The 17,226-nt window shown below is 32.4% G+C and overlaps 1 protein-coding gene across 1 annotated transcript; it reads right to left on the reverse strand.

The window, feature by feature from the left end:
• Positions 1–1,859: 1,859 nt before the first annotated feature.
• On the reverse strand, positions 1,860–15,534 carry LOC110611463. The gene is made up of 12 exons (XM_021751829.2): positions 14,788–15,534; positions 11,885–12,001; positions 11,564–11,756; positions 10,402–10,568; positions 10,118–10,292; positions 8,054–8,115; positions 6,932–7,013; positions 6,405–6,462; positions 6,106–6,230; positions 3,174–3,257; positions 3,014–3,084; positions 1,860–2,282 (listed from the first exon to the last, which is right to left on the reverse strand). The coding sequence occupies exons 1-12, from the start codon at positions 15,249–15,251 to the stop codon at positions 2,153–2,155; spliced, it is 1,728 nt and encodes a 575-aa protein (XP_021607521.1). The 5' UTR covers positions 15,252–15,534; the 3' UTR covers positions 1,860–2,152.
• Positions 15,535–17,226: the final 1,692 nt, after the last annotated feature.

Genomic DNA, 17,226 nt, shown 5'->3' on the forward strand with positions numbered 1-17,226 from the left:
AGTGGGGCCCAACCTCTCCAATGTTAAGTCCCACTTTTTTATCCTACTTTATTTTTTATTATTAAAAAATGTAAATGTTAATTTTGAAAAAGGTAATTTAGAAAACCTCAAACTTGTTAGAAGAAAGTGTCCATGTCCCGCTAGGGATCATATTTTTGGGTTGCTGGAGTTGCTCTTGTGAATTTCTAAAACTTTGAGAAATATTTCTCTAATTAATTTGGACCGAAAAGGTTGTAAGCCTAATGTCTTGGTACAAATTCTATTTCAAATATAATAAATGTTGCCTTATCGCAGATCTCTTATCATTTCTTACTTAATTCCTTTGAATTCGATTCTTCGAAATTGCAATGGCATCTATTCACTAAAGATAATTAATTTTTAATTGTATCCATAAACAGACACATTTCTTCTGTTTTTTGTACACTTTTATTTATACATATTAAAAAATATAATTTTTTAATTATACTATTTTAAGCATATTAAATTTTAAGAGATTTTTAAAAAAATTATAAATTAAATAGAATTATAATAATTAATTTATTATAATTTAAAAAAACAATAATTTTAAGAAAAAAATTAATAAAAATTATGATAAGAGTGAATATTTGAATTAAATTTAGAATCAAACCCATTGATTGATTGCATGTTGTCACTAGCAATTATTTTTTATTTCAAATCTTCCAAATCATTCCCATGAGTGATTAACACCATTATTTTTATCTTTCGATCAAAGGATCCATTCCTTCAAGAACCAATAAAAAAAAAATTTCTATTTATCCCTGGAATTAAATACTTAATTCTGGAATTCTTTTGATCCAATTCATATCCATCACATCCAGCTCAATTAATAAAATTTTAGTAACTAAATAAATGGAAAACAGCCCGGGTTGTGTCCTCAGTAAGCACCATTGTCGACCCGGCTCGCCCGATCTGGTCTCCTCCGCCGCACGGTTGGATCAAGGCGAACATTGACGCCTCTTTAAGCTTGCAACGAGGTTCGGTAGGTTTCGGTTGTGTAATCCGGAAGAATGATGAGAATTTTGTGGCTGCTAGAGCAAGCTCCTTTTATAGCCAAATGGATGCAAAGTGTGCTGAAGCAATAACATTCCGGAAAGCATTGAGCTGGATTAAAGAGTGTGGATGAAATCGAATTCTTTTCGAATTGAATGCTCAGGTACTTGTGATGTCAGTTAATTGTGTTTTGTTAGATGATTTATCGTCTTTTGGCCTTTTGATTCAAGATTGTAAACTGGTTCTATCTAGTTATGAGGAAGCAAAGTGTGTTTTTGTTCATAGATCTGCGAATGATGTCGCTCATGTTCTAGCAACATCGGCTCATTCTGAGTCAGGTCAAGGAGTTTGGATTGATATCCCTCCTCCTCACATTGTTTCTTTGTTCTCTTTGAATTGAATTAAATGAAGTTTTCTTGTTATTTAAAAAAAAATAATAATAATAAAATATTACAGTTAAAATTAATAAAAAAAAATTAATTAATAATTTTTTAAAAAAATTTAATATATTATTTAATCTAATTAATAAACTTTTCTATACTTCATTCCAGTAGAAAAAGAAAATGTAAATTTCCCTTAAAAAGTAGTGTTTTAATTTGACCTAACTCAATCTCACTTCACAAGAAATAATAGACTTGAAATTCTAGTGATTGATTCGAGCCTAATCAAATTGAAGTATCTCAATATCCGACAAAATCAAATATTAAAAAAGATGAAAAGAAAATCAAGGAGGGGGAGGGGGGTGTTTGATCAAATTCTTACCTAGGATTTCCAACTTGAGTTCTAATTATCCTGCATATTTGTAAAGTCACTTGATTTTGAAATGTTAAAGAAAAATGAAATCAGAGTAAGAGAAGATGCTGCTTTCTTCTAATAAAAGAAAAAAATAAATAAAAATACAATTAAAAGAAAATTACACATACCCTCGTGTTACAAAGCAGGCCGTGTTACCAGAAATCCCCTCTCTCTACATGCTGCTAAATGCAGAACTATAACCTAACCTCTAACCCTAGCTACATATTCAGATTCGGTAATCTGGAAGAAACCATATCACATTCTTGGCAAGAACAGGAAGATATGTATTATATTTATACGTATCGCGCTCCACGGAGATTATAATTTTACCTGCAGAAATTTAAATTTACGAGTTGGTATTTTGAATTGGCATTGCAGGACATCTATCTTCAATGGCCTGAGAGCTCAGAATTTTCCTAAGAGAGCGGTATTGCAGACGAACATTCTCACCACTTCCAATAATTTTAAGCAAGTACCTGCAAGAAAGAAGAATAATCAATAGAGTTTCACATGCTAATGAAAACAACATCCTTAGTGAGACGATTTTCCACAAGCTACATCAATCTACAAATTAAAAGTAGTCCCAAGAATCAAAATCACCAAGTAAAAGTCTCCCCTTTCATTACAAGGTGCATTTGGTTTAGTGATCAAGAAAACAAGGCAAGAAGAATTTTTCCCTTTTATTTTCTTTGTCCAGCCATCACTTTTCCATTCCTTCACTCCATGAGATAGCCTGTCTAGTCCCATAGAACAACAAGAATGCAATTTATATTTTAAAAGTATCCAATAAAAAAAAAATTGCACTTCTTACATGTTATATTTCGAAAAAATTATTTTTTATTTAATACTTCTAATATTTGTTTATCATTTTTATTTTACATCATATTTTATATACTGTTTATTCAATATGATATTTATTTACTTAATATATCAACAATTACTTTGCATGATTAATTTGCCGTACCCTGAGTACATCAAACACAAGATAGAGGAACAACTTGTCTTATTCCATATTGTCCATTTCTTGCACCCAACTCAACCACAATTTAGACAAAAAAAAGACTCACCCACAATTTTGAGGCATTCAAGAGCAAGAAGTGTGCTAAAGGCTATGTCTTCAGATTGCTTGAATCACAAAGATCCATCCTAATTATTGCAACATTTAAATTATCTGACATCCCAGTGAAAGAATGAGCCCTAAACTCACCAGCCATTGCGACATTGTGAGGTGATAATTGCTTCCTTTCCAACAAACTTTTCCGGTGTCCTCCTATTTCCCTGTAAGATTCAGCATGTCCTTCAAATTCCTCATCTAACTGAATACAACAGCAATAATAAATAAAATACAGAAAGAGTGTTAAGAAGACCTTAATTACTACTTTCTCATTGACAGAAAAAGGATACTGCACTCCCTTAAGCAAGCCATCATCTGCAGCAATATCTCCATTCTCCTAAAGAAACAACATTTTTTTTAAAATCACAACAGAGTAATTAAATACGCGCAAGTTTATTCATCAAAATTACATTATTAGGGCATGACATGAGTAAAATTGAGGGTAAACAGTTTGGCAATAACAGCACTTCTTTTCAATTGAATTTTACAGCTGAAACATGCTTATTTATTGCATTACTATTACGTTTGTTTCCTTTCTTTGCCAATAATAATATCATCTCAGTATATTCAATGCATGAAGCATGTCTGCTAGCCTTATCAAGACATCATCCATAAGCAGTGACTTCAAAAATGATCAAAGAGTGTAGTACACTTAACAACAAGAAGTTTCAGAAAATAAATAATAGTTCTCCACCAAACATTAATGAATTAATTATGCAAGTAGCTAATGCAGGCAGGTAAAAAAATTTCTTCTGATGGAAAAAAAAAAAAAAAAAAAAAAAACAAACAAACTAAACTGAATCAAAAACCATATCAACTTCTGGTTACCGCCAGTGATAAAATGGCTAATGGCTTCCAGTAAATGCCAGTTTTAAGAAAAAAAAAGAAAAAAAATAAACTGAACCAAAAACCATATCAACTTCTGGTTACCGCCGATGATAAAATGGCTAATGGCTTCCAGTAAATGCCAGTTTTATAGAGCATAAAAGTACTTCACAAAAAATTATGGATCCTTTACTGCTATTTTTTTTTTCCATCACCACAAGCAGAACCAAACAGGTATTAAAGAAAGGGTGCTACACAACATGGTCACCACATAATGGGTACCAAAAAAAAAAATTTTGGAGTTACCATAGATGAGAAAGCAGCATATGCTAAAAGCCAGTTTTCTAGGATGTCAGTCTCATTTGCATAATATAACCTCATAAAAATTATGGAAGACCTATTACTGTTTGATTCTTTTTGGGTCACCAAAAGCAATACAGAACTGGGTATCAGACTAACGGTGCTACATGACATGGTCATTATACAGTAGGTATCAAGAAACACACCACATAGTGTCCCATCTTCAGGGATTTTAGAAATTCAGCAATTGTTACACTTCAAACAGCCAACAAACACCTATCATAAATGAATCAGTTGGACTATTTCAACAGTCTTTTAATTTTCTTTTTTTATTTTATGATTTCAGCAAATAGCTCACAACTCTGCTAAATGTCATTAGTTGCATTTATGATGTATGTGCGGTATCTCCACAATGATAGTACAATTCTACAGCCCTTATTGCAAAAATATATTATAAACTAATCCTGCACCCATAGTAAAATTCTATAGGCCTAATTACAAAAAAATTATAAACTAATCCCAAAAATTTACTGCACCCCTAACCTTATATTTCAACCTATTCTACCCTTACTGTACCCTCAATACTTTTATTTTGTAGCAAATATGCAATATTTTTCCAACTCATCAATGAATAACAGAATAAATCATCAGGTTTAAATTGAAAGAAAGAGATTTGAAGTTATGTATTTATCCCATTATCTATTTATGAGCTAAATAAAATCATTCTTATTGGTTACAAAAATAAAGTCTAAATAGTGTGATTGGACTAAATAGAAGAGTGAGATGCAATAGAATTTTCCCAATTAATCTAGTAGCCAATCCATATATTTGGAAAATTCTAAACAAAGAAATTAATATGAAATTTAGTATAATGTATTTTGAAAAATAATGTCTGGTAGCATGATAATGGATAAAATTAGAATGACCACATCCACAAAAAAGGTACATGTAGCACATATTAAAGATAAAATAAGAGACATTCAATTTAAATAGTTTAGTCACGTCCAACATTAAGTGTCAAATATCCCAATACAAAACATGTGAAAAGAAAATGATGGAAGGAGTAAAAATATAAATCAGAAGAGCTAGAATGACATGGAGGAAACTAGTATCAAATGTTTATAATTTTGGAATGATGATGCACGATTGGTTTCAAATAAAGCTAAATGGTGAAAGTGATCCATATAATTGACCCCAACTAGTTTAGAACTAGGCTTAATTATTGTTGTTGTTATTAGTATTGTTGCTTTTGTATTAAAAAATGACAAGAAAATAAAACTTCTTTTTCATTTGAATCAAGATTCACCATAGGTACTAGTAATGTCACATTGTAGTCAAATGCTTGCATAAAATGAGCATTAGATGCAATATGTCGGTTGTAAATAAAAATAATCAAGAAAAAAATTGAAATAATCATGTTGGAGATAGACATGAAAATTGTGCATTTCCACAACAATGCAAAATTGATGATAGCCCTTCTATGAACATAGAATATTTTGAATACAAAACAAATATTATAGAACATTTTAATTTCTCAAACTTTAAGTATTGTTTTGTGTATTTATTAAAAATATGGACCAAAATTTTTTATTTTATTTTACACAATAAAAATTACTGAATTATAGTAATTATGAAAAAAATAAAGGTGAAATGTACTTTATTAAATATGTTCAAGATTTTTTAGATTGTGTCCTCTGAGAATACCTGAATACAAGTATTCTACACATTTCATATGTTTACCAAAAATTTGTTAAAAGATGAAAGTGAATTTTCTTTTTTGAATATGTTTAAGAGTCTGGAAATCCTTTCTTTTTCATAACAACTTCTAATGCTTCACATGTCATTTAAGTTATCATTAGACTATTATCAACATCACCTAATATTTTATAAAGTCCCTTTCCATCTTACAATTTCCACAAGTTTTTAAGTCACATAATGTTTGTGTGTACCTTGTATCCCGCGTCTGTATCCAAAATAAGTAGCTGAGTAGTTTGTGGGGGTACATGCAAGGGATAAAATGTCCAACATATAAAAATATAAGGCACTTGTTTCAACCTTACCCTGCTTGATCTTCTCACTGAATCTGTTTGGTCACCCATTTCTTTGCGACGCTTTCGAAGAGCTGCATTATGAAATAGCCTCCGATCATCCTCCTGCTTTATGGATGCTGCGGCTGCTCTCAGAGCTGCAGGCAAATAAAAACATAAGAACAAAAAAAAATAGAATTAAAAAACGCTTAGGAATGACATTATTATGCAGCCGCTAAGCATAAAAAACTTGACAAAGTCAATGTACTTGATAGTGCAAGTTAAATAAAAATCAAGATGCAAACAGATTAAATAAGTTAAATGGAACCTACCAAAATTAGGAATCAAAGACCCAGCCTCAATTTCTGAATTGCAAAGGGTACATCTTGACTGTGAAACGATAATTGCCTTTGATAAGTAAGACTATATTAATAAGGACACCAAAAGGTGGTGCCGCCCAAGAACACGAGAAGCATAAACTGAGCATTTTATATTATTTAATGGAAGGGGCTATCAACTAATTTACATGCATATCAAATAATCAAAACAAAGTTCTCCAGTCATCTTAAACTGAAGAAGATGCAGCAACTCTTAATGGTATTTCTCATTTTGAGAAATCCCAACTTTATATGTTTCAAACAAAACAACAAATGACATCTTTGCATGGGATTTATCTTCGCAACCAATAACTACTAGTAGTAACAAAAGGGCACACTAGTTTAGTGTGGATTTCATGTAGTTTATCCTTTACACTCATAAAAGAGGCAAATGCTATCTTTGCATCATATTCCACTAATGTCTTCCAAGCTTTATGGAAATACTTCTAATTTCGGTAGAGAACAACAGGCATCTTGCTTACCATTTCAAGGACTCTTCTTAGCATAAGACCACCAAAGGAATGTCCACATGAGACAAACACTGCATCTTCAAGGAATGCACCACTGCAAAAAATAATAATAATAATAATAACAACAAAAAATCAGCTAAATGAAAATAAGATGTCCATTTAGAATAAACATGGCACAAGAGAAGACGGCAATCAAATTGTTTATTTATCCATTAAATGATAAAATCAAAGAAACAAAAATCAACAAAAGGAGTAGAAAGAGCAACTTTAGAAAGAAGATTTAATAAAAAGAATAATTGGAAGAATTTATTATCGGTTAGAAATGAAGGTAACTTCATAATAAGAGGTTACATATAAAAAGATCTATAATTTTTGGATATTGATACAAAATTGATGCCATAGAAAGCTGAGAGACAAAAAAACAATTTGTGTAGCCAACCCCAAAGTTGGAGATTAAGGCTTATTTGTTGTTGTTACTTGTTAGTATTCAAGTTTCATACTATTCTTTACTTTCTCTTTTTAAACTTCACTTCCTTGTTTTCTATGTGTGGTTCTTCAATTCCTTATGCCCACCTTTTAATATTCACATCCAATACCAACAACCTATGTTATGTTGCGAGTGATTTGGTCTTGCATTGCATGTGAAGAACATAATTAACCTTTCACATCTTCAACCATCTTGGCAACCATAAGCAAAATTCAACAGCTTCATGAGGCCTTTTCTCCTTAGTAACTTATATAAACACGTAAAATCTAATGCAAATAAAGTTGATAATGATTGATTGCCTTTAAAAGGACTTGCATATATTTCTTTTAAATGCTAAGTTACTATAAGAAAACAACAAGATCAATGCAACTAATATGCATTTCAAATTTTCATCTTATGGTATGCATTCTTAAGATGATTAGTTTAAATTCACATCAAAAGAAACTTGGTGTGAAGTATATTGCCCGTGGAATGAATTTAGCAATATTAAATCATTACAAAATGAAGATTATTATCACTTTGAATTGGCAATGCATTATTCTAATGATCTAATCCAAATCCTAAAAATAAATAAAACTTGGAGATTCTCATGCCCAAGCCAATGGGCAAAAACAAAAAAGCACAAGCAAAGACAAAGAATAACTTACGATAATGGATCTGAGAGCACACTTCTTAATGATGGTTCTTTATTCAAGTTATAATGACCAACCTGTAATTTAAAATTCACTATCACATTTCACATGATAGGCAGATGAAATGAAAATTCACATGATAAACAGGGGGGAGGGAGAGAGGGAGGTGGGGGGGGGAGGGCAAATTTGGAATCAAACTTGATGATAAGGAAGAAACTTTCAATGCATTATAATAAAGAATAGAGATATAAAGATATCAATATTCAGTAGTATGGTTGTCCCAATGGCATGTCTGCATTAATTGCATAGTTCTTAAAGGGGCACCTTAGGCACGAATGCACAAGGCACAAGGTTGTACAAGCACCAATCCCTGGGTCTTAACTTAGAAAAGGTGAGAAAATTACCAGGCAATTAAAAAATTCAAAATTATTTTTTTATTGTTTCTTAATTCCAAAATTATAAGTACTTAGTAAATTTTACTGTTAGGATTTTTTGCTAGTATCTTATTTATGGAAGTAGTTTCAATCTTTTTAATTAATTATGCTAATTAGGGAATCTTCTTATTCAAAAACTTTTCATATTCATGGAAGAATTTTTCCCAATTAGGAATTTATTTTGTCTATTTCCTACACAATATTTACTAGTAGGGCTTGCACTTTGCTACAAGCACTTAAACTTGAAAAGATTTATATAATCCACTATAACGAGATAGAAACAATTTAGAAATGTTAATTTTGTGTGAATAATTTTTTTTTCAATATATTCTCAAAATATTTGAGTACATAATTATATACAATTTGCCCTGCGTTTGTACTAACCAAATAAAAAGAAAATCCAAATCTATCTTATATATAATATTGACTTTCCCATCTATAACATGCTCATAGATTTTAATCACGTCCAACTTGTTACAAATGCCGTTAACTCAAGCTCCATTTAAAGCTTTTGTGGAAATGACTCCTATTGTTCTCCGATCCTTAGCATATCTTGTAGAGATAGACTTCGATTAAATTTTTTCACAAATAAATTGACAATCAATCTCGATGTGTTTGGTTCATTCATAGAACATAAGGTTAGAAGCAATGTAAAGAGCATCTTGATTAACACAACACGACTTTGCAGACAGCAAAGTTTGAAAACCAACTTCATTTAATAATTGAGTATCCTCATTACCTCACACATTGCACCATAGCTCTATATTTTCAATCAACACTATATCCAAAGACTACAATCTAATTTTTATTTCTCCATGATACCAAGTTTCCTCCATCAAAAACACATTTTAGTCAGAGTCCAATTAAAAATATACCACCTTTAAAATTAAAGGTATATAAAATAAAATATTTATAAATAAAAATCATTCTTTGAAAAGGCGTTAAATTACCACATTCATATTACAATAATCTCCTTTTATTCCTCATTTTCTGAAAGCAATGCATAATAATTCAGTTAAATATGCAGATTGTATGATATATAATATATTACAGGTATGGAGTAAAATTTCTGATCCACTAAAAGAATGTTATCGTGGGTATCAATTTTTACTCTGGGAAACATGTGCTAAAGAGCTTACAAGTCTTCAAGCACTTGTGGAATCTAGTCTTTTTCTAGAATTTTTTATACTTTATAAGTACCTCCAATGGATATAGTTCATCTTCTGTCACTCAATTATGCTTTGTTGCAATCTCATCAGTTCCTCTTCATCTTCTGGAATATTCCACTCTATTGAAACTTATCACATCAGATTGAGCACTTGATTTTTTTTTTCACTTGAAAATCTCACTACCATGAGCCAAAAACCTTATCCCTTTGCTTCATTATTCCAAACAATAAAATCCATCAAGCACTATAGTTTTTCCAAACAAAATGCAAATGCAGATGGAATAAAGTCATGTTGTGTTGCTCAGAAGAATATTTTTGAGAGCCAAACATCAGCAAGGAACACCTTAATCAATGGGAGAAGGCCACTATAATCTAGGCACAACAGACAATAATTTTGAACAGATAAAGACTACTACTCACTCCAGGAGAACCTAATCCGAAAGGTTAAAAATATGAAGAACAAACAAATCTACTTACAAGGTTATTTTCATGTCGATTGCACATTACATCCTCCTCAGCAGAAAGGTCATCCATAAACTGGCTCACAGATATTGGCACATAGCTTTGAGGAATGACATGACCAGCTGCTGCAATTGGAGAGCAATCTAATATGGCATTACCCTGTGGCATAAGCCTAAATGCTAACGATGTCCTGCAATCACAAAGTTCAATGAATCAAAGTTGAAATTGAATTGCAATAACTGATAAATTTTTTTCTCAAAATTCATAATAAGAACTAACTTTAATGAATATGATTGTACCTCCCACCATTGTTTGTGCCAGATGAGTAATCAGGGGCAGCTCTATATGAAGCAGCAGGACGAAGGCCAGCAGTAGCATGGCTAAGTGCTTTGCCAGTAATCAGTAAAAGATCCCCAGGAGTTGAACCACAATCTGCCAGGTACCACCGACCATTGGGGTCACAAACCTAAGGGCAAAATCGTTTAGATGATCTATAGGCAGGGAGATCTAACTGATCAAAATTAGGCATCGTAATGATAAAATTAATCACCATGCCAAAATAAATCATGTAAATCAGAGAACAGAGAAACTTCAAATTCTTTGAAAAGACAAGGGCTACCAAAGACTCTTTGATCTAGCGTGAACAATTAGAACCTACTACTAGTTCTAGCTCTCGTGAAAAAAAAAAATCATTGGCTTACTATTCCTTGCATTTATTTCCTGCTGAGGACAGAAACCTCAACTGTCTTCCTCACTTTCTCCTTCCTGGGTTTCCTCGGGAAACAAAAACAGTGCCTAGACACTAACTCTAAGTTGAAGAGTCTTTTCAACTGTCGTTTTGATTGATTTCTATGTTCAGAAAGAAAGCATGGAATGTTTACTTCTTCTTGCGATCATTCAAGAAGATAGAGTAGTTTGTTCTCTGAATTCAGTTCAGATTCTTTTGCACTATAAAACTCAAGGCTAAGTTTTCTCTGATCAGGGAAGAACAATGTAGTTGAGGAAGATTCAATTTATAATTTATGTTGATTTAATTTTTCATCGTAAAAATTAGGAAGTACTGATTTCTATTATTTAGGAATTCTATTATTAATATTCAGGAATTATAGGTTTACTATATTTCTCATTTGAGTTTGTTTAGTATTCCTAATTCATTTTGGTTTAATATTCCTGATTAGTTACTAATATGGCTAATTGATAAACTATAAATACCCATAGAGTTTATTATGATATTACTAAAGAGGACTAATAAAATTTGACAATTTGTTTCAATTTCTTTTTGAGAATTTGTTTCCCTGCCCTTTGACAATTTGTTTCTCATCTATTTGCATGGGTGCTACATCAACAACTCAGAACTATGAATAGAGCATTTGACATAAGCACCATATTAGTTACGAAAAACTAGGGCAGCAAATACAAGTACGTCTTGATATTAGAGATTTTTTTGAAGGACACAGATACCTGTAGACCAGGGCTATCTGAAGATACCAGCGTTAATAATCCCTTCTCAACTTCACCATTAACTGTTGGCTTCCCTCCTCCAATAGCCCCCTTTCCATTTTGCAAGGAAGCAAGGGAATAGGTGGCAAGAAGCACTGATGAGGACACCTCATTTGCAGGTAACGGGGTATCGTCAAGTAAATGATTGAAAACACTGCATGAAATATAGATTGTAAGCAGATGTTGGTGAATATGATTATGTGCAAAATAGAAGAGAGAGAGAAAAGGAAAAAAGAGGGGCATATTAAATTCAGAAACAAATCTCCAAAGTTGCATCCTTACTCGCTTCGCAGACGAAGATGCCTTGCTATTGCACATAGAGAAGCACGAGCTGCCTTTCCCATGCATCTAAATATTTCTGCCATGCATGGAGGAGATGAATCATAATCTTCCAAAGCCCTAACACCAAAAAGTGGTAAATGTCAAATCACAATGAGAAAAGTCAACTTCAGGCAGATCTACATCTAAATTAAAGAAACAGGTCAAGTCCACATCATGGATAGTAGTGAACTCGCTTTGGGCTCAAAAGAAAAGAGTGCACATCTAGAAGATCTACACTAGTCCCAAGTCCAAACATGCGGATGCTGCAGCTCCAACTCAAAGAGGTAATGAAAGGTGAAAGCATTAGAAAATTTTCTAAACCAAAAAGTATATCAATCAAAATAGCATAATTTCAATGGTTCATCCAAAGTGCCTTTTGTAGACATCAAAAAATAATTACATAGAGTAAAAAATATGAAAAATAAAATACTTCTGCTCTTACACAAACAAGTAAAAGAATTAGGAAATACTTTTAATTATTGATTCTGATTTTTTCCCCCATCAAAATGTATCGTGGAATCTAAGGGTTTCAAGTTAATTAATTTAGAAATATAGAAAACGGAAATGATGGCGGTTCAAATAATGGCATTTATGTTATGTAAGGGCCGTTATGTAATATTTACAAGCTTTTGGAAAGCCCTTACCCGTTACCCCATTATTTAGGGGTTTTGTGAGTTGTATGGGTAACAGCCATTACTGCCATAACTGTAATGGCCATTATTTACTATCAAGTAAAGGTAAAGGCTGTTACCCCCAATAACTGTAATGGCCATTATTTTTGCATATTTATTTTTTCATTTCTGCATGTTCCAACTATCCAAACCTAGAGTTTCTATCGCATTCTCTCAAAATTTGATTCAAATTTATGTCTTCCGACATATCTCTTCTTTTTAAGCTATGAATCACAGCTGGTTCTTGTAAGTTTTCTGTTATTTGCTATTTTTTGCTTCTTTTTTTTGTTAAATAAAATTACTATTTATATTAAATTTGTTGTTACATTTATGGTTTGAACCATTAGTTTGCCCAATCTACAGCTTTGTGTTTTTTTCTCATTTTGAACTCTCTTTCATAATTAATTTTGTTAAAATTACTTTATTAATTATAAAATAACATCAAACAAAATTTTAAACTTCATTAACATTTGCTAATGCTAAGTACAATACTAATGTCTTTATTTGATGTATTCATGCTTATTATATAATTGTGTATGGCAGAATACTTATTTGTACCCTTGAACTTTATCAGAAAAGCCTAGTAGCACCTTGAATTTTAAAAATGTCCCATGATACAATTTAAAAGTGGAATTAAGATGACCTCACAATCACAATCAACAGCTAGCATGAATGTTCTATAGCATTCTTAGACCAATATGAATTCAAAGAAAAGATTCTTTGAGTATAGAAAATATAGGGCGATTTCAATTTCAAAATTTGTAAATTGAGAATAATTATTATCATTAGACTATTAACTATTAGTGACAAAATTAGGCAACAATTTTTAGTCTTATGGATATATGTCAATGTGTTTCCATGCTATCTTGTACTAAAATTATAAAATCATCTTAACTACACTTTTGAATAGTATATGTCATACAACATTCTCAAAGTTCAAGGTCCAACAAAGTTCTTTGTGGTAAAATTCAGAGGTGCAAATATGTATTTGGCTAATTGTGTTTCTTAATTTTATTTATATCTACAAATATCTACTCATTTCATGAACTCTGCAAATTTGTCAAAAGATTTGCACAGCTATATTACCATCACGTTTCGACTGTTACAAGCTTGTTTCAATTACTTGTGACCATGAACATAGCTGCAACTGCAATCTAAAAAACCATGAGTATAAATGGTTAAGGTTGTTCTCAAAAATGGAGAAAGGAGAACACATGGCTGTAAATGCTACTTTCAGCTGCCGGCCTAAACAAATAGAAGTGGCAGCTAAGATGACACAACATGTAGTGAAAAAGTTCTTAGAGGCCCTAGATCTTTCAAAATATGTAGTCCTAAACTGAGTGAAACGAAGGAAATTAATCCGTATATCTGACTCCAACAATTTTGAAATTAAGGTTTAATTAAGTTGAGTTATTTCTTTAATGTACCATGTAATACTATTTGTAACTTTTCATTGGGATGTTTGCTTCAGGATCAATGATTTCAAGCAAATATGATGAATAGGCACTTTAAAAAGTTTAGATAAAGGTATTCCAATGACCATAAAAAATAAGTATTATGCACATTTATGTCCATTGCTTCATCAGACATGGAATCTTCATAGTTTCCAACCCTACGATTTCATGGGCAAGTAGGCACTGCCACATCTCATGTGAATCACATCTTCCTCCAAAGGTTCAAGCATATCAATTACCATTCTTTGACAGGTTTAACAAGGACAGTTCCATTCAACATCTTTTACACTAACTTTTCAGTAGATTAACTATTCTCTAGGTATTCAATGGTTTTGTCCATTACCTAAAGTTTAAATATTAAGAAGAGTATGCCCACAATTCAATATATATATATATACCCAACAAATTCAAACGTCGCCTCGCAATCCACTTGAACCATAATATAGAGCTAAAAGCTTGTTCAAGTGCCGCGGCAACTATAGATTGAAAAAACAAAAAACAAAAAAAAATCTCCAAATACATACAGCGAATACACCTTTACTCGTAGTATGAAGCTATATGAGTAGCAAAGGCTAAGAAGATGTAATTTGATAGTTTCAACTTTCCGCTACTGGTCTCTTGAAGCTATTTGAAGAAAAGAACGGATAAAATTCTTTCAATTTCCCAATACTACACTCGCACTACGATTCTCTTCATGTAAATAATAGATAAAAAGTAGAAGAGCAAGACAAGCACTTACCTTCCAGCCCTGTACATGTATACCCCACGGCTGCCTCCCTTACTGCCTACGCTCGGAACCCGAGTCCTGAAAAACATGCGCGCCGCTTCCAACCCACACCTCATAAGCGCAGCGTCGTCACTGCCTAGTTCAATAACCACAGCATTATGCCTCATCAAGGACCCAGAAAGCGCCTCTACCGCCTTCATATAAGGTCCGGCCGGAGCCCCATCAAATGGTACTATATCAGATAGCCTGACCCTTGCCAGCATCAGCGCTGGGTCGCCGGACTGTTGCACAGCAGTAATGGGCGGAGCGATTACATGATCAGCAGACAGCGGTTGGCGGTGAGAAATGGAGAGCGGAGCGAGAGAAATAGGGGATTGAGTAGGGGTTGTAGGGGATCTAAGTGTGGAGGAATTGGGCTGTGTAGGCAGTCCAGAGGAAGTCAGCGGCGGCGGCTGCATCATCATCACAACCACCATTTATCATTCTGATGAGATGGTTTTGAGGATTTAAGAAGATGGGATTCAGGGTTTTGAATGATTCATCTGGTTCTGGGAGAGAAAAGGAAAACCCAGCTGTGAATGTGTATAGGCGTCTGATACTGGTAGAGGAGAGATTGAGAGAGCTTAAAATTAAGGTTTTTTTGGATTGGGGCTTTAGTAGCAGTAGAAGAGGAAGACAGTGTCTGTGATTGTGCGTCTATTTTGGAGAAGCTTGAGTGGAGTTTGCTGCAGGCCAAGGCATTGCTGCGCGTTTTCCTTTGATTTATTTTTTTTTTTCCAATTAAAGTTGAAATATTTATAATTTAGTCCTTAAATTATGATTAAAACTGCAATTAATTCCTTTCTTTTATCTTTTTCTTTTTGAGAAGTTTTGTTTAATATGAGAAACTCGTCCGTTACTTTTCATTTTAAAAAATATATTAAAATATTTTTAAAATTTTAAAAAATTTATTATTTAATTTTTCTATACGCCAACTTTAGTATTTAAATATTTCATGGGCATGGGGTATGTATGGATAGCTATTTACACGTAATAATTTATTAGGATCACAATTGATTTAACAAATAATTTATAAAGAGAGATCATAATTAAATTTATTATGATACTATGAAAAAAATAATGAAGCTGTAAATAAACCTCTGATAATTTGATAAAACAACTTATCAATATGCGCAATAGATATCTATCATTATATTATAAATTAGATATGCTTGACTAACTAATTAAAACCTTACTTGGCTAGATTAGAAATGAGAGCAAGTCAATAGTTCAATCTCTTTTAATATATTTTTAAACATTGAAGTACTTAATTTCTCTATTTTAAAATATGAATGCTTTTATATTTCTTAATGGCTTATTTGATTTTTTTTTTTTTAAAGACTTGGCTAGTTTTAAAGGTTAATCTCAAAGATATGCAAATATATATTTCACCAGTATATTACATTAAATTTATACATTAATAATAACTATCTATAAATTAATAATATTTAAAAAATATAGAATTTGACACAAAACAAGCAAGCTGATCAACATTTTATGGTAAAAAAAATCATGAATTATTTCATTTTAACATATATACTCAAAACTATACATGGCATCCGTCCAAAACAAGTTATGAGTTGTTATCACAAAATAAGGGTCACGTGACAAGGATATGATAAGTGGGAAATGTGATTACGCTACAAGAAAAGAAGACCCAGATACTTTAACATCCGGTTTATTAATAAGACTCGACATCTCCTGATAGGTCGAGTCTTAACACAGACTTATCATTATCAAGCACAGTTCAGCATACTCCTATTTCGCCTGTGATCGCGAAATCACCGATTTATTAGTTGGCGATATTTCTTATCGAGTAGCCGGCCACATCATCGCTGAATTTTTAAAAAATGTTATATGTATCTCCATTTTCTTACAGTATAAAAGGAAAACTATTATAGAAGCAAATGTACGCTATCTCTAATCCTACTCAAACTCTAAGAAATCTATTACATTCTCTTTATTCTTCAAGATACTAACTTGAGTATCGGAGTGGCTGCCGTGGGCACCCACCATCGCCTCGCATTTTCTCTCTTGCAGGTTCTAGTCAATCACAGCACAGTTCCAGTCTGGCTACATCATTAGTCTAATCTCAATAACATCATTTGGTTATGTTGCCGAGAAACCCATTGGATTCGCCCTGATCATTTGGATTTATGTCAGGCTCTTGTTCCCTTTCTCTTTCTAAAGAAAGAACTTTCCTTCCCTGTTCTTGAAAATGGTTGGAATTGTATATGTCGTCACCGGAGGACCTGACAAGAATAAAAAAAAAAATAAGCGGGTAGCAGAAGATGTCCTATTTGTCCATCAAAAATCATAAACTAGGCAAGAGATAAGGTTCGGCCCCGCAAATAAACCTATCGGATTCTTCCAAAATGATCCGTTGGTCGTTAAGATCCTCCTAAACCGGTA

This window comes from Manihot esculenta, chromosome 3 (assembly GCF_001659605.2).
Source record: "Manihot esculenta cultivar AM560-2 chromosome 3, M.esculenta_v8, whole genome shotgun sequence".
NCBI classification, from domain to species: Eukaryota; Viridiplantae; Streptophyta; class Magnoliopsida; order Malpighiales; family Euphorbiaceae; genus Manihot; species Manihot esculenta.

Bases quoted from the DNA above. Each gene is read 5' to 3' on its own strand.
- LOC110611463 (XM_021751829.2), bottom strand. From the start codon at position 15,251: ATGGTGGTTGTGATGATGATGCAGCCGCCGCCGCTGACTTCCTCTGGA. The intron at 10,569-11,563 runs GTATCTGTGTCC...TTTTGCCCTTAG, and splicing joins CAGATAGCCCTGGTCTACAG to GTTTGTGACCCCAATGGTCG. The intron at 7,014-8,053 runs GTAAGTTATTCT...TATTTTTTGCAG, and splicing joins GTGCTCTCAGATCCATTATC to TGGTGCATTCCTTGAAGATG.